This window comes from Dendrobium catenatum, unplaced genomic scaffold (assembly GCF_001605985.2).
Source record: "Dendrobium catenatum unplaced genomic scaffold, ASM160598v2 fragScaff_scaffold_273, whole genome shotgun sequence".
In the NCBI taxonomy this organism is placed as follows: domain Eukaryota; kingdom Viridiplantae; phylum Streptophyta; class Magnoliopsida; order Asparagales; family Orchidaceae; genus Dendrobium; species Dendrobium catenatum.
In genome coordinates, this window is record NW_021318735.1 from 769,790 (window position 1) to 796,497 (window position 26,708).

The 26,708-nt window shown below is 35.7% G+C and overlaps 1 protein-coding gene across 1 annotated transcript in view; it reads right to left on the reverse strand.

Moving 5' to 3' along the window:
- LOC110115637 (sodium/proton antiporter 1) overlaps positions 1–26,708 on the reverse strand; it is a 43,845-nt gene that overhangs the window by 16,705 nt on the left and 432 nt on the right. The window contains exons 2-5 of the mRNA XM_020848922.2: positions 23,768–23,944; positions 23,450–23,578; positions 8,928–9,104; positions 4,938–5,044 (exon numbers count right to left, since the gene is read on the reverse strand). Coding sequence (XP_020704581.1) covers positions 4,938–5,044; positions 8,928–9,104; positions 23,450–23,578; positions 23,768–23,944 — 590 coding nt within the window. The remainder of the gene's footprint in view (positions 1–4,937; positions 5,045–8,927; positions 9,105–23,449; positions 23,579–23,767; positions 23,945–26,708) is intronic.

Here is a 26,708-nt window from a genome sequence, read left to right on the forward strand (position 1 = left end):
GTATCGTTCAAATCTCTTTGAGGATGCACATGCAAGTTTGGAATCTGTGCACAAGTTCAGATAAAAAACTTAAATTGAAATATTTTTTTGTTGTGTAATATCACTTATGCGTGTCGTTGCTTTGTACCGCTGTTTTGTACCTCTCTGTATTGCTATGTACCTCTGTGTACTGCTGCTATAAACCTCTCGGTACCGATGTTGTGTACCACTATATACCACTTGTGTGTTTTTTGTCATGTTTAAATCAAAGTGTTAAATAGGTTACTATTGTGTGTCGCTGCTTTTTACCTCTCTAACCCGCTGTGTACCTCTATGTACCGTTGTTATATATCTCTGAGTACCGATGTTGTGTACCTCTATGTACCACTTTTGTGTTTTTTGTCATGTTTAAATCAAAGTGTTAAATAAGTTTCTCTTGCGCACATGGTGTTTACAACTCTAAAAAAGAAACATATGAGATGTATTGCTATTATGTTCATAATGTTGGTTTTAGTGTTCACAAAGAATATCACAGTTACTGGCCTAATTCAAAAAAAATAATATTCATGGACATTGTCTATTTGAAAGTTGTATTTAAGAATGATATTGATTGGAATTCCAAATCAAAATATAAAAAATCAAATACCAAAATCAGGTGTCCTACTATGATCATATTTCCAGTGGATAAAGATGGAATATGGACGGTGCAAAAATGTATAGAGAGCCACAATCACGAATTAACTAGGCCGGAAGATCAATATCTGCTTAGATCATGTGGAATATTAATGATGAGAAAGCATCAGTTCTTAAATCAAAGACAGAAGCCAGAATAAGAACCGTTACTGCATTTACTTACCTAGCCAATAAAGTAGGATGTTTAGAAAATGTTGAATTCTATAAGAGGGATGCATATAACTATATTCAGAAAGAGAAAAGAGCGAAGATTAAGAATGAAGATACCAATTCACTAATTGAACTTTTTAAAGATCGACTAGTTGATGACAACATGTTTGTATGGGACGTCCAAACTAATGAAGATGATAGATCGTTGAATTTCTTTTTTGTTGATGGGTTGGAGAGAATAAATTATGATCGCTTTGGAGATGTGATAATTCTTATACTAGTTATAGGCTTAACAAATATAATCTAGCGTATACACCATTTGTTGGAGTTAATAATCATTGATAGAATGTTCTTTTAGGCATGACATTTTATCGGAGGAAATAATTAAATCATTTGGTTATTTAGAACATTTTTACAAATAATGGATGATAAACATTACATTACAATATTTACTAATCAGGACCAGGCAATGACTAAGGCAATAAAAATTGTATTACCTCAGACATGCCCTAGGCTGTGCCAATGGCACATCAGTAAGAAGGCGTCATCTAATGTGTGGTGCTTCAATAGCAATAACAAAGTCAGAGGCCTTTTTTATAAGTGTTTTAAGTGTTATTCTGAGGAGGTGTTCGAGAGAACCTGGGCTGAAATGATCAACGAAGGGGACCTCCACAGCCATGACTGGTTAAAGGAGCTTTATAGAATTAGGAACAACTGGTTTACAACATTCAACAAGAGTTGTTTTCTATTAACTGACAAAGAAACATGCAAAAAGTGTTTAATAACTCACGACATACCCAATGCATAATAGAAACAAAAACGAATGATTGGTAAAGGCCTCGACATAAATTGTTCTTCTCAGCTAGTAATATAGCAAAAGCATCAACATGATTGTTGTCGATGTACTATTCCGTTATTAGTTCATCAATTTGACTTCTAAAAATAAGAACGTTCCCAGAAGAATAAATCATATGACTCCTGAAAAAATAATAATGGTCAGCAACATAAAACAGATGCGGTACCCAGGGTACAAAGAGGTACAAAATAGTATCCAGTTGGCTAGTTGTAAATAAAAACTGATCTGCATTACGAGCTACACTAAGGATCCTAGCGGGTGTTCAGTAGTTACGCAGAAGAAAGAAAAGGTTGGACAATAAGTAAATGATGAATTTCTTCACAAGCTTGGGAAGTTGAATCGAGTCATCCAGACTGAGCACCTCTTTCTTTATATCATTTGCATATTTCCTGGTGATTCGAACACTTTCTAACTCGAAATGATTTCCTCTGTTCAGCAGGCCTACGATCAGGGCAACTCCATCGACAATGAATGCTAACCTCCACTCCTTGATGATGAAGCACTGCTTCCTGATATGCCACAATAACAACTTTTATACCAACCAAACATTCTAAATGAAGCGAGGCATCAACAAAAACTAATGTAGCTACAGATGCCTCAGCCTTTCCACAAATTCTTGGCAGAATGTGTCAACCAAGTGATAACATACTTCTATGAATATCGAAGTTCTGTAATGGAAACTTATCTTTGGAACATATCCCTGCAAAATAGGTGTAGTGGATAAGACCAAAACACTAACATTCACTATAGGTACACATAATCAGTACACATGGGTACATAGCATAGGTACCTTAGCAGTGCCCAGAAGAAGTATATAGAGGTACATAGAAGCGATAAACAGAGGTACAAAAAAGCACACAAGAAAGGTACACATGCGCGAAAAAATGGAAGAAATCATCACTGAAATGTACTGCTAATTTCTTCATTCGAAAGTAAACAATGGACATCAACCACAATGTTACACACAGGTACAGAGTACAGAAAAACACAAAACCTAAACCCTAACATGATATTTACAGAACAAATAGAACCAACATAACTGGTGAAAAAGTATTTATCTGGGTAAGAAAAAATTGACTTTAGCCATGGCTTGTGTTTCTACAATGAAAATCTGGAGCAAACCGAAGGAGCTTTAGAAGAAGATGAAGAGCGCCTGAAACAAGAGAAACTGAAATGCCTCGGCCAATTTTGAATTTTTCAATGTATGACCTCGATTTTCTTCTCAGTAAAAAGTAACTTTTTGCCTGTGGTTGAGGTTGGGCAATCGGGCCACGCGGTAAGTTGGAAAAAAACGTGCTAAATAGAAATGGTGGGGTCGTCAGGCCACAGGTGGCGACATTTTATTTGTGTCCGAACATAGAGCTACGTCCGGAGTCCACACCAAAAAATTTTTCCTGTTAAAAGTCAAATTTTCTTCTAAATCTAATAAAGAAAAGTCATTTCTAATATTTTCTAACCAAATCTTTTTAAGTTTACCTCTACCTTTCTTAACATAAGTCAAATATAATACATTTACTTTCCTAACGGGGTTATCGAAAGGATGTCGTTTTATGTGACCAAACCATCTAAGGCAACTCTCTCTAATCTTATCTTCCACTTGAGCTACTCCAACCTTTTCATGTATATGCTCATTTCGTATCTTGTCTCTAAGAGTAAAGTCACTCATCCACCTGAGCATCCTCATCTCTGCAACACTTAACTATATATTAAGCTTCTCTTTTAATGGCCAACATTCTGCACCATAAAGCATTACAGGTCACTCTGCCATCTTATAAAATTTTCCCTTAAGCTTGAGAGGGATTTTTCTATCACACAACATGCCCGATGCATTCCTCCACTTCAACCATCCAACTTGAATTCTACTAATAATATCCCCATCTATTTCACCATCAATCTGAATGATAGACTCAAGATATCTAAAACGTGTACTCTTATTAACGACTTGATCGCCCTAAGTCACAATCCCCTCACTAGATCTATTATTACTAAAATTACACACCCCATGCATACAGTTTTAGATCTACTCAAATGAAAGCCTTTAAACTCTAAGGTTGACCTCTGTAATTCAAGTGACAATTAATTAAAATATTATTAAAATGTTATATTAATAATTTAATTATTATAAAATATATAATAACTAATATTATATTTAATTTAAGATATAAGATATAAATTATATAAATTAAATTTATAATTATATTTAATATAATTTATTAAATTAAATTTATCAAAAAATATACTTTGATTTTTTTTAGTTTTGAACCCTATTTAAGCGAGTCATGCGCTTAAACTCTAACCACACACTGCAACCAAAATTCTGCTCAATTTATAATAAATTTAATATTTATAAAATAGTCTACAAAAATATATTACATACATAAAATAATGTTTTCTAGGAAATTACCAAAACATTTAGCATTTTTAAAAAAACGCCAAATAATTTGCCATTTTTCAAAAAATACCAAATTATCTCATAATTTTTCCGAGCCCATAACTGTCCAAACATAACATAAAAAGCATACATAACATCAAATCTTTATCCCTCTACGCAAGGTCGGCTACATGAATACTTTTTCTCCATTGTGTCCAATAAAAAGTTAAATTCTCATTTAAATCTAATAAAGAAAGGTCATTTCTAATATTTTCTAACCAAGTCTTTTTAGGTCTACCTTTACCTTTCTTAACATAAATCAAATCTAATACATCTACTTTCCTAAGGAAGGCCGCCGTATGGAAAAAATATTAAACTTCATGCTGCTGACCAAGGTACTCTTCTTTGAGATCCTACTGACCATGCCCAACTTGGATGTAGCCATATATATCTAAAATTTTCAAGACCAGATACCACCTATGTTGTGGATATTGTTAGTCCGTTTATGCATAGCACTACACACCTACATCTAGCTGCAGCTCATGGAATTATAAAATATATCAAGGGAACACCTCACCAAAGACTATTTTTCATATATATATACGACTGTATATGCTTGTACAAAATAAGAGAAACAGAGCTCTCCCTCCACCGATTAAATTTGTGATAATCCAGCATTTAAAAAAATGATTCTCTTCATCTTCATTGAAACTGAATGAAGTAAAACAGATAGACTTTACCCTAAAACACGTAAAGAAAAAAAGCATTACATTGACTGAATTTTCAGTAACTTATTGAATAATCTGAAATATATTTAAAACAGAGCTATGAATGCAATGTTCATTAAAAAGAATTCAGCTAATTCAGCGATTGAAAATTTTTCTATACCTTCTATATTCCGATGGAGGAACTAGTTTCCGCAAAAGAGAGACCATAACAATTGTTGAGGTTAAATTGTCAAGGACTGAACTAAGGAAGAAAGTAACAAAACCTACCTGGAAAATTAACCAACACAAATTTAAAAAAAATAGAAATTCTCTAAGAATATAGCACAAATATCTGTTTAGTAGAAGCACAAAACTTACTAGTAATATAAATTGAAGTTATAGGAATGAAAATATGATAGATGGATAACGAAATCCATGTAACAAATATTGAACTTCATTTACTAGTTAAGAATAATTTATTTAGAATAATACATGGTTAACAAGGAAGACTAGCAGCAAATTGATTTCCAGCACTTCTGTTAAGTAACAGATTTTTAACAAAAAAAAATACTGTTTTGCATCTCCTAGAACTGATCTATTTATGAAAACAAAGGTATAATGAATCTCCATGTTTGGCTCAAGCTCTTAACTTGCGATATGGCTCTGACAAATCTTGGCTCGGCGATATTCTAATTTTTAGAATTTTCTATGTTCATGGAAAAAATATTGTAAAATATTGATCATATTGTCAATTGTGTAACAAGGTACATTTCTAGTTCCCAACTAATAAATATTGCTAGAAAATTAAGACTAAGCATTACAATGAAGCAAGGCAATAGAAGTATGTGCCTGTTTACTGCAGCCAAATATAATTACATTTATTGGGAAACAACTCAGAAACATAAACACAAACAATTGTAATTCATGCGTGGCTCAAATTAATGTGAAACGTAATCGGAATTGCACGAAAAATAATAAGACAACTGAATAAGCAAGTCAATATAAAGATTAACGAGTCACAATTAATGATTTAATGAAATCTCAATTGCAAAGTTACTTAGGCAGTGTTACAAACTCGTTAGGCAAGACATTTTAAAACAATAACAAACACGCGAGTAATGACAAATGCACATTAACAATAATATGTGGGTTAATATTTAGAAAAGTCACCTTGAGTTTCCCTCACTCAAGCTCTCTTGCGGTTAACGGAAGAAAGATATAGCAATATTGACGTGATCACCACGAGGAAGAGGGAGCTTACAATACTGTCCACGGGAAAGCTAGTTGGAGTTGGAGGAGTCGGTGGAAGATGTAAGAGTTGCCACTCGGATGGAAGGTAGTATTCGTCGATGGCTGTTGATAGAGAAAATAGTACATGATCCACGTAATCTTCAACGGTTGCGTCGATCTCTACGTTGACGTCACAGAATGGCGATCTCAAAACGTCCACACGTCCTTGGGAATCAAGACGAATCTATGATCAACATCCAGATCGGCCATGCATAGTTGTCAAAGAGAAAATGTAGAGAGGGAGAGGAGGGGACGGCCAAGCTAAGGGGAGAAGGAGAAAAATAAATCTGAAATTAATTTCAGATTTAGTGAATAATTAGGGATTAATCTTCTTTGAAATTTGAATTTGAAATAAGTGAAGATTAGGAGGGAAAGAAGGGAGGAAATGAATTAATTAGATCCCTTAAATTATGGGATCTAATTAATTAAAAGGAATGTTCCGGCAGCTGGGCTAGGCTGCAAAGGTGGCCGACGGAATGTGGAGGAGTTGGGTAGGGGTGGCGGTTTGGGAAGGAGAAAAATGGGAAGAAGGCTGTCGTCGGCTATGGAGGAGAGGGGATGTGGCCGACTGTTTGGGGGAGAAAAAAGAGAGGAAAAGAAAGAAAGAAAAGAATAAAGAGAAAACAAAACCAACAGCTCACCCGCCGATGGGCTGTTGGGTACTCCGTTAGCCTCTCCTAGGCTTCACCACCACTCTCTAGAACTAAAAAAAAAGATCATGACAAAAGCTGAATTTCATTTCAAAAATATCATCCCAAATACAATAGTAATGACCTATATATATGTCTCACCAAAAAGAAAAGAAACAAAGACTAAAATGCCCTCAAGGCTACAACATCAAATGACCACCCATAAGGGTAAAACAATAAAATCTAAAAATAAAAATAAACTACTACATAAAATGGCTTAAAAATATAAGCTCCAGATCGTAACCGTCGGTCTCCGGTGTCTCCTCTGATAAACACGCCGAAATCTCCTGCTTATGTCCTCATCACAAACTCATCAAATGAAACATTTACAAACATTTTTCTATTCATAAACGGCTCATGAATCCTTCAACTCTAAAGATGCAGTTTCAGCATATTCTCAAAATCAAATTACAATCAAGGAAAAGCTCTTAATTAATTTCAATATTCACATTCTCATAATTCCATGATGAAATTAACATAGCCAAAATTAAGGTTCAACAAAATTGTGGGAACCTAAGACTTGAGTCAGTCAATAAAATAATTAAATGGAAAAGTTTAAAACTCCAAACCTAAAGTCCAATAAAGATAGGTTTTTGAACAGGGAGACAACATCAAATACGAACAAAAAGTTTTAGCACAAGACTTTACCAGGCCGTTGTTATTGTTTACCAAATTCTTGTTTCTGCTCTAGGAATTTATTATCAGGTCAAATGTAATAATGTTTTGAAACATTATTTTTTTTTTCTCCTCGGTTGGCCGGCCAAGGAGAGAGGAAGAGGGAGAGATTGGGTATTAATGAGGTTGACCCAAGTAATTAGTGGCTTATTATCTAAAATCTGAAATTAATTTCAGATTGGAGGATTAATAGGGAAGTTTCCTAGGAATGAATCACATTAATTGAAGGGAATTCAAAATTTAAATTAATTTGAATTTGATTTCAAATCCTTTCCAACTTAGTATTAATCCCAAATAGGAAACTAATGAAGGCTAATTGAAGGGACCCAAAGGGAGCAAGGGAGGCCGAAAGGTTGGGGATTTGGAGGAGGCGACGGGTGGGGGAAAACCACCAATGTTCTGGCAGCTGTGCTAGGCTGGAAAGGTGGCCAACGGAATGTGGAGGGGTTGGGTAGGGGTGGCGGTTTGGGAAGGGGAAAAATGGGAAGGGGGCTGCCGTCGGCTATGGAGGAGAGGGGATGTGGCCGACTGTTTGGGGGAGAAAAAAGAGAGGAAAAGAAAGAAAGAAAAGAATAAAGAGAAAATAAACCAAAAGCTCACCCGCCGGTGGGCTGTTGGGTACTCCATTAGCCAGCCTCTCCTAGGCTTCACCATCACTCTCTAGAACTCAAAAAATGATCAAGACAAAAGCTGAATTTCATTTCAAAAATCATCATCCCAAATACAATAGAAATGACCTACATATAGGTCTCACCAAAAAGAAAAGAAACAAAGACTAAAATGCCCTCGGGGCTACAACATCAAATGACCACCCATAAGGGTAAAACAGTAAAAACTGAAAAAAAAATACTACATAAAATGACTTAAAAAATATAAGCTCCTGATCGTAGCCGTCGATCTCCGATGTCTCCTCTGATAAACATGCCGAAATCTCCTGCTAATATCCTCATCACAAACTCATCAAATGAAACATTTACAACCATTTTCTAGTCATAAAAGCTCATGAATCCTTCAACTCTAAAGATGCAGTTTCAGCATATTCCCAAAAGCAAATTGCAATCAAGGAAAAGCTCTTAATTAATTTCAATATTCACATTCTCATAATTTCCATGATGAAATTAACATAGCCAAAATTAAGGTTCAATAAAATTGTGGGAACCTAAGACTTGAGTCGGTCAATAAAATAATTAAATGGATAAGTTTAAAACTCCAAATCTAAAGTCCAATAAAGATAGGTTTTTGTACAGGGAGACAACATCAAATAAGAACAAAAAGTTTTAGCACAAGACTTTACCAGGCCGTTGTTATTGTTTACCAAATTATTGTTTCTGCTTTACGAATTTATTATCAGGTCAAATTTAATAATGTTTTGAAACATTATTTTTTTTTTCCTTTTACCCTTTAACTAAAAATAGAAAGGAAAAACAATGAATAAAGAAAATATTCAGCATTCACGAAAATTCTAAACAAGTAAATAATGCTGAAAAAAACATAATAACGAGAAATTAACCACCGACCACCCAAAGTAAGACTCGAGGTTTTCTTGTTGTAATGTTGTCAGTAACCAGCTTAAATCCTTGGTGTGCATCAATAATTTCCACTATAGTCATTGCACCAAGCAAGAAAAATACTATTTCACCCACTTCAGCAGATGCTCTTGTTAATTCAGTAACTGCAATATCTGTTGAAGGAGCCTGCATCATAATGGATATCATATAATAAACGGCAAATAAAATTATATCAAACAACTAGAGCGGACAGTTAGTTTAAATCAATCATTAAAAAAGAGCTGAAATCCTGACTCAGCTGCTAAACAAATGTCACAATAATCGCTGAACAGTTTAGCTTATTGTTAGACCGGTCTAGCCGGTCCACACGGGACCGGCCCAGGCGAAATAGAGGTCGAAGTTCCGCCTCCTGTACGCACCGAACGAGCCGCCAATTTCAGAAAAGCTGTTTAGGAAAGATTTTTTTGAGGGAGTTTGGAGGGAAATTTGAATGTAGGGATTGTTTAGAGATTTCCTTCAAGTTTTCCAATCAAATTGGTATCAAAGCAATTTCCTGGGTTGAAATAGAAGTCTTCCTCGTTGAATTTTTGTTGTGTTCCGTATCCGATCTTGTTGTTTTTTGCTGATTGGAGGCCAGCATTCACATCAAACTTGCGGCTCTTGATATTGGAGCCTCACTCCAAGTTCCCATGGAAGGAAGAAGGTAAAAGGGAAGATTGGACAATTGAAAACTAAAATTTAAATCTACATAGTCAAACTTTCAGATGTCAAAAGTCAAATTTCAGCCATCCACGAGAAGATGGATGGGAGTTTTTCCAGCCAGGGGAAGATGTTGAAGAAGTTGCTCGAAGACCAATCCAGAATGGTATCATCAGAGGTGAGGGAAGCCTCTGACAATCTAGGAACCGAGAAAACTCTAATTCAATAAGGCAAAGGGAAGATCATGAGGTGAAGACTCAAAAGGAAAAAGAGAGAATGTCTACCCTAGAACTTGTTCCAATGGGAGAGCCAGGTTAGGTGGTCTAGGGAGAAGCGTGAGGAGGTGGAGCATGAACAAAGAGGTGCTGAAATGGAGAGGAGAGGGACTGGAATTGAAAGGAGAGTGATTTATTATGATCCAAGGGGTGCTGAATTTTAAAGGAGACTGTAAGAATTTGATGAAAGGTTTGGGTATGAGCGTAGAAGAGATGATTGGGACACTTGGGGGGAACCACCCCATTGGAAAATGAGAGATTATGAAGGGAACAGAGGGAACGGAGGCAATCCGAGGGTGAGGAAACTGAAGTTTCCAATCTTTGAGGGGGAGGATGCGCACTGGTGGATCTACAAGTTAGAAAGATATTTCGTCGTCAATGAGTTGACGAAGGAGGAGAGACCGACGACAGAAGACCTATGTTTGGAAAGGAAGGCTTTGTCTTGGTACCAGTGGAGGGACAGCCGATGACCCATACGGAGTTGGAGAGAATTCAAGGATTGTTTGGTATAACATTTTTGAGCTAGTAAGGGAGGAGACTTCTACGAGCAGTTCTTCGCCTTGACATAGGATGATTCGGCAATGGAGTACCAGCAGAGATTCGAGTACCTCTTGCTAGCAGATTGGACTGCCTTCCTGAGATAGTGCTAGAGGGAATATTCATGAAGGGACTAACACCAGATATCCGAGCAGCGGTTAGAGTAATGAGGCCTCGTGACTTGGGAGAGGCTATTGAGCTAGCTCAATTGGTGGAGGATCAGTGGCACCTGGAGAGAGAGACAGGAAGCAACAGCTCAGTTTCATATGTAACAAGAGGACCACTACCTTTCTAGAACCCAAGGAGCAGACACCTGATACTTTTTGGGAGATTTCAAAGGAGAAGACTATAGGAGTAAGACCTGGGGACAACTTCAAGAAGCTTACAAAAACTGAATAACAGGAGAAAAGGGTGAATGTGCTTTGTTTCATATGTAACGAAAGGTATACGCCGGGGCACGAGTGTAAGGACCAGAGTCTTCAGGTTCTTACCATTTGTGATGAAGAGGAAATGAAGGAGAGTGTTGTCTTTCCACCTTGCAGACAAGGTGAGTTTTTGGGAGGGGAGTATTATTAAACTGAACCACTAGACCAGCCCAGGCGAAGCAGAGGAGGAAATTCCACCTCCCCTGTACGGGCCGTACGAGCCGCCGATTCAAGAAAAGCTATTTAGAAAAGATTTTTTAGGTAGTTTGGAGGGAAATTTGAATGTAGGGACTATTTAGAGATTTTCTTTTGGATTGTATTCATCAAATAGTTTGTTTTAATAGGGTATGGCATCTTGAATTTGACTGAAATTTGAGATCTCTTAGGTTTCTTTTGTGCTCTAGCGGCATCTAGAGATCCTCCTCTCGAATAGAGGATCAATTGAATCTTGTTATTTTCTTCAGTTAGTTTGTGTTTTTGCAATAAAATTCTTGTTTTTCTCTGATTTTCTATTGAATGTGTGGAGATTTCTCACTATTTTTCCGAAATTGATAGGATTTACTTGAAATCTTCAAGTGTTTCCTATCACTTATGTAACATAAGGTGAATCTCCACATACAAATTAATATTATATTTAATGTAAACCTTTCTGGCATATTTTGTCCATGTTACCAGAAAATGGTTAGTATATTGGAGCTGAAGACATGGCCCACGTGATGTGCTGATGTTAATTAAAAGGGGACAATAACCATTATAGTTTTTCTAAAGTAGGATATTGTAAATCTCCTTAGTTCAAAATCTATAATGCTACTAGAACGTGGCTTGAAACCTTATTAATAAAGTTCCAGGCAGTTGATCCTCATTGTTGATAATTTCTCTAATTAATTATACAATTCAGCAAAATAACTCATTTAAATCCTACTTCCAACATTTTAGTTACTTTTGTAGAAACAGTTTAGTAATTCATAAAATGGACGAGTAGCCAAATGGCCTTGTATTTTCATCATTTTTCATTAACTATCCAACCATTCTTACAAATTTTTTTTTAAAATATTTAGAAAAAGCAAACAATTGCATCATCAAAAGATATATATTGCACGTACAATGCTGTAGATAAACCAATAAATAGAAGTTAAAGGTTTTATATTATTTTCTTTCCCGTTTGACAATTGTGGGATGATCCTTCGAATATATAAGTTTGTATTTTTCTCATCCATTGATATTTAGAGATTTATGTATAGCACTAAGTCCCAATATATGAAATTTTATGCACTTTTGAATCAAAATATAATCCTTATTACAAATTCACTCAAATGCAATTTTATGTTAAATTATTAGTCCGTCTGTGAGCTCTTTTAATATCCACATGAGCTTATTAAATAGCATCTGTAAGTTATTAAATTTTTCTAACTTTATTAAAATCTTAATTACATTTAAGTCTACTTTGCCTTTAATATTAAAGGGATATATGATTTTATTAATGTTGAGGGAAAGCCTAAAGCAGTGCTCAAGTTTCCTCTAGTGTATTATGAAAATCCCAAATTTGTGTAATTGAAATAACCACTCTACAAATGCAAGGATAAAATGCCTAACAATAAACCCTCCGCAAGAATTGCATTAACGAGAACTCCATGCATTAGGTATTCCCCATTTATATTCTTTTATTAGCATAATGGACTCCCTTTTCTCAATTAGAAGTAAAAAAAAATGCCTCGAGACTTATTCCCTGAGCATTTTTATGAGGTGCGTGCCTCAATTTGGCTAAAGAACACCTCATCTCACTAGCATGGGGCGTACGCCTCACCCTAGTTATATATTTTTTAGTAAAACTTACCTAAATCCTAAACTAAAACTGTGAACATATCACTCCTTCATACTCCCCCAAGACGCAATAGCTTCCTCTCGACTGCCACAACCCTTAACGCACCACCGAGGTTCACTTGAAAATTGCACACTAGGGGTATCAAAAATTGACACGACCCGAAACCTGACCAGGTCCCAACCTAGAAAAATTCGAGTTTGGGTCAACTCGTTTGTGAAATGGGTCGGGTCCATGTTTGGTTTTCCAACCCGTTTGAAAAACCGGTCGGGTTCGGGTTGACCTAGAAACCCGCGAGTCAACCGAAATTGGCCTGTTTTTCAAACGTGTCACTTGTCTCGTCACCCAATCGCATCGCTCAGCCGCTCAGGGTCGCATCAATATGTCTTGTCACTCAAAGTCGCGTCACGCCGTCACCACTGTCGGCCTGCCAACATCCCGCCCAAGCTGCCGTGATTTGCCTACTGGCCTTCTGTCGTCCCGCCCACGCTGCCAAAATGCTACTGCCGTCGTTGAAGGCTTGAAGCCAGCGATAACCCAAAGAGCTGAAGACTGCCACTGTCATCCCGCCCGCAAGCTGCGGCTGCCACTGTCGCCTTCCCGCCTGAGATGCCGTTGTCGACCTATCGTTGTCCCGCCTCAGAGCCGAAGATTGTTGCCGTTCGTCCCTCGCGGGTTGGGTCGGGTCAACCTGGTAACCCGCACAGTCGGGTCAGGGGTTACAATCCTAAGCCGTTTGCAAAACTGGGTAGGGTTTAGTGTTGACCTGTTTAAGGTCGGGTCAAATCCGATTCGACCCGAATCCGACACATTGACTCGGATTGACACCCATACTGCACACCAACACCACATTGACACCCATACTGCACACCAACACCACCTCGAAAATTTTTTAGTTTGACTCACATCTTTATGTTGATGGCAAAAATTTATGAAAGAAAAAAATGAATAAAATAAATAAAGAAGAAACATATTGTGAGGTATTGGACTCCACAAGATGAGACAAGGGATCAAATAAAGACAGTGATGACAGTGTAGATGATTTCTAGGTTGTTGCCAATTATTTCAACTTTTTGTATAAATTAAATATAAATGAATAGAGGATTAGGAAAGAAGAAATTTAGAATTGAACTTGATGTTGCATGATATTTTTAAACAATTCCTATATTTTATGTTGTTTTGCTCTACGAATATTTGAATTTCAATTCTATTTCACGTAATTTATCACTTACTACTTTATGCCTAGTGTATAGGAGGACCCTGGACCGTCTAAAATCCACAAATATAATTTAAACTTCAAAGATCATTACCTTAAGCATTAAAATGGATCAACAAATTAAATTAACTAAAATGGATCCCAATTCACTAATATTTAAATTTTAATTAAAGTGTCTTTTTCAGATCTTCAACAAATCTGAACTCTAGACAATTTGAACTAACTACCTTACATATGACCATCCAAAGCCACACTAGCCTACTACACACATAGAATTGTTTGTTAGGGCACCACTTCTAACTCTAGGATTAGATCCGGTGTTTATTCTTTTCTATTTTTGTGATGTGATAGGATTGCATGTGGCACGAGTGTTTGGTTATTTGCTTTGCTTTGATGTGTTGTGATGATTGTTCTGATATTTTATTTTATTATTGTACTTCCTCTCTATGATGTGATTTGTGTGTTTGACTGCTCATGGTCTAAAGCAGCTTTGATACTAATCTAGTTTTATGCAGGTGGTCACACTCATGCAGCGCTAAATAAAAGGGGGCATAATTATAATGCTTTAAGACTAATGTTGTTTTTTGCACATGCTCCAGAGACTGCTTAGCCCACTTAAAATTAAAAGAACGTGGTCAAACATGTTTAATTTTCTGCACATATATAAATGCTTGTGGTGTGATATATAAATTGTTTGAGATTTTTATTAGGATAATCATGCAGGTGTTTGAGTCTAAAATTTTCCTTTTTATAATGTAATGTAATTTGATGTAATTGAATTATGAAAGTCTTTAAAAGTTTGGCATTTCAAATACTCGGTACCCAAAGAGAATAAGAAAGGCCCTTTATCGAGAATTTCTTAGTCATTTGGGTACCCTTCTTGAGGACGACCATACGGAGCCCGAAGGAGACGATCCAAAGGGAGATGATCTAGAGAAGGATGATCCACTCGAAGAAGGAGACTTGAAGACGAAATGCCCGGCTTTTAAGACTTGCGCCATTCCTCAGGATTAGAATCCAGGTTATTGTTGATGGGGCCTGACCACCATTATTTTTTTGCAGACCCTGGTTTGTATTTCTACGGCACTTGTCGTGGACTTTAGACATTACCTTTATGTGTTCGGGTGATTTATATTGATGTGTTTACATTGATTATGCAATAGAAATTGTATATTTTTTTTCAGGTTTCTTTTCTTGCATGTGTATGGCTTGACTTTCGCTAGGCTCTTTAAGGACTAAAAAAATATTTTTTTACTCATAATTAAAATTTAATATTTTAATATTTAAATAACTTAGAAACTTAACAACCTAGGGAATAGCCGGAATATTAATGCATTTTCTCTTTCCTTGCTATAGGACACCTCCCCGCCTGCGGGTAGAGTCCGGATAATCTGGCCTATGAGAATGACGTGCCGGACATAGGGAGACCCAGTCTTTTCTAAAAATTATTTTCTATAAGCCTGTTTTTTTTTTAAATCTAAAGTATTCATGATTGGAAGCATTTTCAACTATCATGCATTGCATTATAAATAAATTTAATTAAAATTTAATTGCATTAGCTTTAGGAGCATTCACCCTATATAGACCAGGGCCAATTAAGAAACTCTCTAGACGTCGGCCCTACTTCCAAAATACTTAACTACCTACCCATCTTTCATAAAGACCAGACTACATGGATTTTACGTGCTTAGGTGGTTAGCTGGCATTCCTTTTCAAGCAGAATATAAGCCCAGATGCATTAGTTAGGACACGTGTGTTAGTGTTTGGTAGAATACTAAACCCACTTTAGATTTAGGGTTCAAGGCTACTACATTGTGTGTCTTGTAGAGTATATATAAACGGTGGGTAAGTCTCCTTCTCTTCTAGAGCTATAAATCATGCTTATTCGCATTACATGGATGACACAACTTCTACGCTTTCTCTCTATATGCTTTGAGTGATTGATTTTCTTTTCCTCCTTACTGCCTTAGTCCCTCCGGATGCTGAGATGAACTGTGCATGTTAACTAGGCACATTTGAAACATTTCTTTCCTTTTAAGTAGATTTCCTAGTCCCCCTTTCATGCCAATCTTCCCTTTTGGGAATAATAATATCAGTTCCTTAATCGAGAGTATACTCGGGCTCCGGCCTAAGATATAATTAACTATGGGGCTTGCGCCCGTGGGAAACGAAATTCTACAATAAATAAACCCCATTCTAGCTGATGTATCGAGTGGGGGAAATCCCGTGACACTGATCAGGTCGTGCATATTATCACCCATCGGGTTGCGCTGGCGAGAGCCGCTATCCCCAATGGTTGGTCGTATGTAGGATCTAATCTGTCCTCTCTGATGTAAGAACACTAGTTATAAAAGCCAAGCAAGGAGAACAATGGGCAAAACTAAACCAAACACGATTCAAATAATAGCAATCATCTATAACATCCAAAATTCGACGAAAAAAACTAGAAGAGAAATCAAAAGAAATAAAGAAAATTAAAAAAAAATGTTATCCTCAGACAACCGTCAGAGCGGGTTCCTCACATGCATCGAAATGTAGGTTAAGTAAAATAAGTGCTTAGGGCTAGCAAACCGATGGTCCACCACAGCAAGATAGTCCAACCGTCCAATCCAAACTTCTCCAGCAAATGCTCCCAAATCAGCCAACTAACACCACCAAAGCTCAAGAAGAAGGATACAAATGAAGTGGTACTTGCGGAGAGACGAAAGAGATAAGAAGCCGAGACGAAAGAGGAGAAGCTCGCAAGCTTTCCTAGAGGAGAAGGAGAATGGAACAAGCTCTCAAACTTTTCCAAGAAGAACCCTCAGGTTTTAGCAACTTTGCTCTCAATAATCAACTCCCTTTCCCTCTCAAAATATCTCATATTTATAGGCAAGAGAGGATAAATCAAACAGCCCCAAAAACTCTTCACATTCTAAATTAAATGAGGGAAATGATAAGCCAACAGTCACCTCACATCATTCCCCAAATCTTCATAGGAAACAAAGCACCATAAGCCACGGAAAAGCCCTCAACACCCACGGGAAAGCAGCCCAGCCAGGGACCCGAAGAGGCAGCCGCAGGAATCAAAGAGGTCCGCACGGAACCGACACCAAAGACACGGGAAGGCCGCCCAGCACAGAAAACCAAAAGCCAACAGTAGAAACCAAGGGACAAAGGCACGGAAAACAGCCAGCCAGCATAGGAACCCAAGGGACAAGCTCCGAATTTTAAGAAGAAAAGGGGAGGAGAAGAAACAAGACCACTCCATAATGAATCCAACTTATGAGCTTACCTTAGAAGATTAATGAGCTAGCAACTTAGCAATTAAAGCTCAACACCAATGAACCACCTCCTTCTAAACATCTCCATGAGCCCAAAACCATGGATCATAAGCCAACCCGAGAACCAACAGCAGCCAAGGACCAATCGAGCTAGCAAACCAAAGGTCTACCAAGCCCCAAGCACAACCTACCATGATCATTAGATGTCTTCCATTATTGGATAGCTAAAAAAAATAAAAACTACATTAACATACTAATGTTCAATATTAAAATAAAAATACATAATATTTGATAGCATCAATTCCCCCCTGGTGGGAAATTCTCATCTCCTGATGAGAAAGCTTCAGCAACTCTTTCATAAAGCTCCAAATTTAAATTTTTTAGATCAGCAGCATCAATCCAAGTGCAATCAGTTAATGGACGATTGCTCCATTTGACCAAAAATCTCTTGTGTTCACCGTGTCTTGTTTTAGTGACTTTCATATCAATAACATCCTCAATCTGATCTTCAGACTTTGCCAAAGGAGTGGAGAGTGTCAAAGTTTCAATGTCGACAGAATCATCAGAATTTCCTTCATATAAAGAAAAGTCAGAAACATTAAAAACAGGAGAAGTGCCAACAGTAATAGGTAGATCGAGTAAGTAGGCATTAGTGCCTAATTTTTGAAGAACACAAAAAGGACCAAATTTCTTTCTGCTTAGCTTTCTAAAAGTACCAACAGGAAATCGTTAGTGACGAAAGTAAGCCATAACCAAGTCACCCAAATTGAAATTCACTTCTTTTCGATGTTTATCAGCAGTAGATTTGTACTTAGTATTAGGCTTTTGGAGTCTTTCAAGAACTTGCTGTTGGACAGTCTTTATGTGGTCAAATGTTTCAAAAGCTTCAGCAATAGTTTTATTAGGTAAGGGCAAGCTGTTTCTATCTAAAATGTGAGGAATAGGTTGTCCATAAATAATTTCAAAATGAGTTTTTCCAGTGGAGCGATTAACAGAATTATTGTAAGTAAACTCAGCCTGAGATAATACTAAATCCCGTTGAGGTGGTTTTTCTCCAACAAGGCATCTTAACAAATTTCCTAAGCTTCTATTGACAACTTCAGTTTGCCCATCAGTTTGAGGATGATAGGCACTACTAAATTGAAGAGTAGTTCCAAGTTTTGCCCAAAGAGTTCTCCAAAAATGACTCAAAAATCTAGTGTCCCGATCAGAAGTAAAAGTACGAGGAATATCATGAAGATGAACGATTTCTTTAAAAAAGAAATCAGCAATGTAAGAAGATTCAGAAGTTTTCTTACAAGGAATAAAATGCATGGAAATATCCGGCATTTTTATATCTGGTCTGTTCCTAACAAAAACAGAGTCAAATTTTCGAGAAGTAACCGGCAAACCCAAAATGAAATCCATGGAAATATCCTCCCAAGGTTTGTTTGGAATAGGCAGAGGAGTATACAAACCAGAATTTTGTGCAGTTCCTTTAAAAGCCTGATATATTTTACAGTGTTTAACCAGCTTAGCAATGTCCTTTCTCATATGAGGCCAAAAATATTTTTCTTCAAGCAAAGCAATTGTTTTCCCTTGCCCAAAATGTCCTCACAAACCTCCACTATGCAATTCTCTCACAAGTTGTTCTCTTAAAGAATTCTTAGATATGCAAAGTCTAGTTCCCTAAAACAAAAAACTTTGATGTATAACAAACTGAGGAGAAGGATCAGTTCTAGAAGCAAGACAAGAATCCCAAATATTTTTAAAATCAAAATCACTTGCATAAGTATCTTTCAAAAAATCAAAAGAAGTAACAGTCGGAAAAATAGTTATCAACAAGTGATATCTTCGACTTAAAGCATCAGCAACTTTATTCAAAATCCCAGTTTTATGTTTGATATGAAAAGAATATTCTTGCAAGAAAGAAACCCATTTGGCATGCCTTTTGTTCAGATTTTTTTTGTGAACCCAAAAATCGTAAAGTCTCGTGGTCAGTATTTAAAATAACTTCCCGTTGAATCAAATAACATCTCCAGAATTTTAAAGCTTGAACAATAGCATAAAATTTCAAGTCATAAGTAGAATATCGAGATCGAACATCATTTAACTTTTCACTAAAATATGCAATAGACTTTCCTTCCTGACTCAAAACAGCACCAATACCAACATGCGAAGCATCACAGTCAACTTCAAAAACTTTTTCAAAATTTTGCAGACTAAGAATTGGAGCTTGGGCTCATTTTGATTTTGATAAGTTGAAAAGTTTTTTCAGCCTCAGGGGTCTATTTAAAGACTCCTTTTTTTAAACAATCAGTGATAGGAGCGATTATAGAACTAAAGTTTTTAATGAATCGACGATAAAAAGATGCTAACCCATGAAAACCTCTTACCTCACTGATATTTTTAGGAACAGACCATCTCTGTATTGCCTCAATTTTCACAGGATATACTTTGATTCCCTTAGCAGACACAATGTAACCCAAGAATGTCAAATTTGAAGTCATAAAAGAACACTTCTTTAAATTGATATACAACATTTGTTCCCTCAAAGTTTGCAAAATTTGTTTGACATGAAAAAGATGTTCAGATGAATGAATGATGTAAATCAGAATATCATCAAAATATACTATCACAAACTTTCCAATAAAAGGTCGCAAAACATGATTCATTGTTCGCATAAAAGTACTTGGAGCATTTGACAAACCAAAAGGCATAACAAGCCATTCATACAAGCCCTCTTTAGTTTTAAAAGTAGTTTTCCATTCATCTCCAGGTCTAATTCTTATCTGATGATACCCACTTCTCAAATCAATTATAGAAAAAAATTTTGGCACCACTTAGCATATCTAGCATGTCATCCAATCTAGGAATTGGAAATATGTATTTGATGGTTATTTTATTTATGGCTCGGCTATCCACACACATCCTCCAGATTCCATCTTTCTTAGGAGTAAGCAAAGCAGGCATAGGACAAGGACTTAGACTTTCCTGTATTAAACCCTTTTCTAACAGTTCAGACACTTGCTTAGAAAGCTTTTTATATTCATTTGGACTCATGTAATAAAAAGGTTAGGCAATGTAGATCCAGGAATTAAGTCAATATGATGTTGAATGTTTCTCATTGGGGGTAAACCAGTTGGTAACTCATCAGGTGTTAAATTAGAAAATTCATTAAGTAACGGTTGTATTTCTTTAGGAATCTCAAGAGTTAAGTCAGTTTCTTTTCCAAGCACCAAATATACCACTTCAAACCGTGTTAATTCATTTGTGTTAAAAAACAATTCAGGAGTGGAAGATTTCGCAGATTTCTTATTCTTTATTGATGGGCCAGAAATGTTTTTTTGTGGAAAAAGAGTGAACTCCTTATTATCTTTAATTAAGGTATAGGTGTTCTTTTCTCCATCATGAATGGTTTTATGATCATACTGCCATGGACAACCCAAAAAAATATGACAAACTTCAAGAGGTACTACATCACAAATAATTTGATCCTTGTAAGCTTCTCCAATTGTTAAGTTCACAGTGCATTGTTTGGTTATAGAAACCTCACCCCCTTCTTTAAACCAAGATATTTTATATGACTTAAAAAGAGGTTTTGTTTTCAATTTAAGCTTCTCCACCATGTGTTGTGATACAAAATTTCCTGAACTTCCACTACCAATCATTAAGGTACAAATTTTTCCTTCAACAGTGCAGGTAGTCCTAAAGATGTTTCTTCTAAGCCATTTATCTCATTTTTCAATTTGAGTAGTTAAAACTTGTCGAATTACTAACAATGGTTCTCCTTCATCACCTTCCAAATCAAAATTTTTCATTTCAGCTTCATTTTCAAATTCTGTTTTGTTTTCTTCCTCTTCCTCTTCCTCTTTTTCATTTTCTATGAAGTTATTTCGTGGAGGGTTATTTTTTCAGCAAGTAGCCGACAAATGACCATATAGACCATATTTGTAACAAGGCCCAATCAGTTTAGGTTGCTCATTAGGTTTAGATCCCATTAACCCTTTATCCTTATCCAGATTTTGACTTTCGATAGCTTTAACTTTTACACCCGAAGTTCCCACAGAAGTTTGAGATTGAACTTTAGCCCCGCTAGTTTGTCGTCGCTTATATGTTTTAGTTATTTTGTTGCTTCCCCACAAATGTTGTTTTTTAATTTTTAAGGCCATGCGTTAAGCTTCATCTAACTTAATGACATTATGCAAATTAAGTTGATCCTGAATTGTCCATTTTAACCCATTAAGATATCTGGTTAAATTTTTCTTCTCAGATTCATCCAAATCATTTCTAGCTTGCAATTTAAAAAAGTTTTCAGTGTATTCTTCCACAATTTGATTTCCTTGACGCAAATTGTTAAATTCCTAAAAGAGAGTTCTTGAATGATCAGAAGGCAGAATTTTAAGAAGAAAAGGGGAGGAGAAGAGACAAGACCACTCAATAATGAATCCAACTTATAAGCTTACCTTAGAAGATTAATGAGCTAGCAACTTAGCAATTAAAGCTCAACACAAATGAACCACCTCCTTCCAAACATCTCCATAAGCCCAAAATCGTGGACCATAAGCCAACCCGAGAACCAGCAACAGTCAAGGACCAATCGAGCTAGCAAACCAAAGGTTTACCAAACCCTAAGCACAACCTACCATGATCATTGGATGCCTTTCATCATTGGATAGCTAAAAAAAATAAAAACTACATTAACATACTAATGTTCAATATTGAAATAAAAATACATAATATTTGATAACATCACTCTCATTGGCCCGCTTGCGAAGAGCGCGGAGGCCTGCAACAGTTTCTATCCCTCAGGGTGGTGCGGTCGTATACCCTTCGCACCTTACAGCTGTGAGCGGTGTCTTTTTGGAGGTCCACAAGTTTCTGGCGACCACGATGAGGACTCGTTTCTCTCTCCATTTTTGTCTTTTTCTAATCCATTTAATTTTCTGAATACACTGAATATTTATCTTCCTATGAATCATAATATCTATTAATTTTATTAATGTTCCTGTAAGGGACCTATATTCAAAGTTTTTATCCTAATTTTAGTTTCATAAACAAGCTTATTTGTTCATATCCGTCCTTGATGTGGGAACCCTTTCCTATTTAACACTACACTCGGTCGCCGGCACAGCGGCCTTGGCACACTTCTCGTTGTATTCAAATCGTACAACGTGTCTCTTTCAAGGGACGCCCTAACATTAATACATTTTTTAAAAGGATTCATGCCGTGATTATTCGACAAATTTTATGTTGGATGTCGACTACCTAATACAAACCTCCATTTTTCTCATCCAAGACATAGGACCTAGCAACGGTAGTGTTGTATCTAAAATATTAGTGTGCATAAAATAAATATCCAAGATTAATATCAAGAGAAACAAAATAGAAACCCAATAATGATTGTTATCATAAAAAAAATAAGCTTGGGATCCTGGTTTGCAGCATTTCTAACGCAACCCTCCACTTTTCTCATTGAGAACTTAAGACACGGGAGCCGATGTAGCGACCCTTACACACTTCTCACTATATTCATACTATACAGCGCGTTGCTTACAGGGAACGTCCTAATATTAACATAATATATTAAAGGATTTATGTCATGATTATTCGATAAGTTTTACACCGGTTGTCGACTACTTAATGCAACCCTCTATTTTTCTCATTCAAAACTTAGGACTTGGCAACGATAGTGTTTATTTTGATTTTTATATTTATTATAATTTATTAAATGATAAAATAGAGCAACATAAGTAATGTAATCTCATACACCTTTTCACTACCTAAAATATCCTTATATTTAACTTTGGTGTAAATTTTAACTTTGATCAATTTTCAATAGTTGGGGAATTAAATTGGTATAATGGGAACTCTGGGAGCAAATTGAACACTTGTTACTAGTCAGGGGACCATTTTGGACTTTTTCTCTTAACTTTTCTATGTCAAAGAATTATTCAACTTTTTATCAGACATGCAAAGTATACATAATACTCGGCAGTTTTAGTTTTAGGTATAATAAAAACGGGACTGAAGGTGAGTGGCTTTTCAGTTAGCCCTAACTGAAGCAAATGAACTTAACTTTAACCTTACCAAACAACTGAAAATATTCTAAATACATTATTCTTTCCTTGCTTCAAACTTGTCGATGACCAAACAGACACCAATAATCTAACAGCATTTAATCCATCATGCAATAAATTAAATATATGAAGATGAAAAAACTAAATATATTGTAAAAAGCATTATAAGTAGATTTTCGATTTCGAAAATTCATGGGAGATGGATGAGAATTTTTCAATAAGTAGCAATGAAAAGTACCCCAATACTTCTGATAACCCACAAACAAACAGCCATCAACAATCCTACTCCGCTTTTGTTGAATGCTAAAGATTCTTCAAAAATTATGCCTGCATAGCCTAGCACAAACACCAAAGCCATGGCAGCATCCTGTATCATAAGATGATTGGCATTAGAAAGTACCATGGTAAAAGGAATTTCACATCGAAATGGATGACTTCAAAGATAGTGCATGGTCAAGGTACATAAATTTAAAAGAGAACATCCTCTTGGATTCAGTAAAAAGGTCAATTAAGAGCAATTAATTTAGAAAGAATGATTAACAGGGTCGCAGCCAACCTGATTTTCAGCTACCCAGGAATGATTAATAGCAGTAGCCCCTGCCAGTGCCGATATAAGAATAGTAAGAGCTTTTAGTAGATCAGTCTTGGGCTGGTAATTAGCTTTGAAATCCTGTGAGCTTACTTCATCAACTGAACAAAGGGGATCACATACTCCAGATCTATCCATCAGCTCCTATTTATTTTTAAAAGTTCATGTTAGTACTTGAAGATAAGGTAACGCATGATCAATATCACAACCTTCCTATAATCTCCACATAAAATATTAAAATAATTAATGAGAGACTGTTACTGCAACTTAAGTGCGAGCTGATACTAAAAGATGCGTTTTTTAGAAGCTCATGTAACCATAACTTGCTATAGAAAGACAATATAGTCAAGTTTTGATGAAGATTCATGTCTAACTAATGGTCAACAATGATGAGCAAATTAAGTGCCTATAAATTCAACATACTGAAATGCTCCAACTTGATAAAAGAAACTATAAGGGTGAGCACTTTGGCCAACTTTTTAAAATGGTGTAATATACCAAAAAGCTATTTTAATATATTTTAGCTGCTTAAAATAACAATTATTGGGCAGCAGATGTACTGATACAAATGTAGAGGATTGATGTAATATGGACAAAATAAACAGGTTTGAGAGAGCCATCCCATTAATCACGGTATGCTGTGAAAAAACTCAATGGAGTATTGATAAAATGCAAACTATGGCAGGCAAAGCATTAAGCCTGTCAAACCTTAGACTTTCTTTTTGTTCCATTCAATCTCGTAGACCATATTTTGGATGGTTGATTTAAAAAACCATGCTTCACCATTGATGGAAAGAGTTTGAATATCATAAGAAAAATGAGATTCTTTTTCTCAGTGATCCATCCAGAATAATTTAATACCTTCGAATCATTTGATTATAAAGATAGCATTCAGATAATATAACATGTGAAATTTTGAAAAATAAAGAAGTCATACTCAGGTATGTGATTGTAATTTATGTACTTGTTGTGTGTGTGTGGACCAGATAGAAAAAAAGGAACGCGGATTATCAGAGTCATGCCTATAGGGGGAAAAAAAAGACTTCTGTTGACTAATTATTAAGAAAATAAAGATGTCATTGCCTTTTTATTTCATAATAGAAAGTAGAAACTACTTGGTAGCTTTTCAGTGCCTTCATGAGAATACCCATATGAGTGAAAAGCCATTACTTGTACAACATACAAATAGAATTATTATATTATTAATATTATGTTTGTAAATCACCAAGAATATGAAGTTCATAAAAATTCTATGAATTTTTACATGCAATATAGAGATATGTCTTTAGAACTGGTAAAATCAAGAATGATTCAATAGTCACTAAAAATAAGAAAGGCGAAGTGGCATATCACTAACAATCTAGTTTTGAATCTATAAGAAAAAGCATAATAATTTATCTCGCTTTAAACGTCATCTATAAGCATCTCCAATAACAAATATAAAAAGTATATATTAATCCTTAATGTAAACACATGGCAATTGAGAACACTTGGGTCTCTACAACTACTTCTAATGCAAGTCAATGCTTCATTATTCATATCTTTAGTAACGTCAATATATCTTTGGCACACATATTTCTCCTTATAGTAGATCAAATCAATTCTCATGGTAATAGATCACATTCTTTCTCAAGATCAATAAAAATCATATGGAATTTTTTTTTTTTATTCTCTATACATCTTCATTAATTATTTTAATACAAAAGTCATTTTCATAATAAAATGATATAACTTTTTAAGTCTATATTCTATTAGCCACTGACATAATTTTTTATGAATCATAAATTTGATTTCTCCACAGTTAGCACAATTTTGAACATTGCCTTATTCTTAAATGTTGATATTGAAATACTTCTTCTTCGATAATTGGCTTCCTCTTTGTATTCAAAATTTTCTTAAAATTTTTTTAAACTAAATCACGGCAATATCCTATAACTTTACAAATGTCAAAAAATATCTCATATGGATTCAGAACCTTATTTTTATTCATATTTTTTAAATTTAACTCTACTTCACATTTTTTATCCTATAATAAACTTCATTATAATGTTTGTTATACTTTTTCAAAATAATTTATTCATTAAATCACTCATTTAATCACTTCTCAAAATAGTATTTTTCATCTTTCCTTGATATATTCATATTAACCAAGATCCTATTTAGCATACTGTTTTCCATAATAATCATAACTTAAATTATGATAATGTGAGCCCATAATAAGATGATTAAATCAAGGATGTAGAAGGATACTGTTACAGATTCTAGAGAAGGAGAGATGAGGGGATGATTAAGAGAAGCAATCATTGAGTGGGTGAGGAAATTTAAGCTAAGGGACTGTTTGATTGGATGTAAAGTAAGCGGAAAGTAAATCCAGGAATTTTGAAAAGTTCTGTATTTGATTGGATTAAAAAAAAAATCTAAGGTAAAGTAAATTTAAGTGTATTTCATTCTATTTTATTTTTCGAGGTAAGCCGTTTTCGTCCAATTTTGAGTGAGAACCGTTTACACTTCTTGCCTGACCACCATCTTTATTGACACCCCATTACCGGCCACCACACCACCATCCACTGCAAGCAATTGGCTACCCCCTTGCAGAAACCACTCATCGCCGCCATCACCGCCGGCTGTCATTGCTCCCATCACCACCCACCACCGCCATCGTCACCCCCCGCGCCACTTCCAACCACCCCGAACACAACCTTTTTTACACTTTATATTCCATTCATTTTATTTCAAAAAAAAAATCATGCATTTTTTACACTCTTTCAAACAACTTTAAAGTATTCCTTTTATATAATATTTTTTTTTATAATGCATTCCTTTTTCAGCCACTAAACAGCCCCTAAGAAAAAATTTAGAAAAGTAGGGAAGGCGAAGTAGGTAGAAAATATTTAAGAAGTTAAAAAAA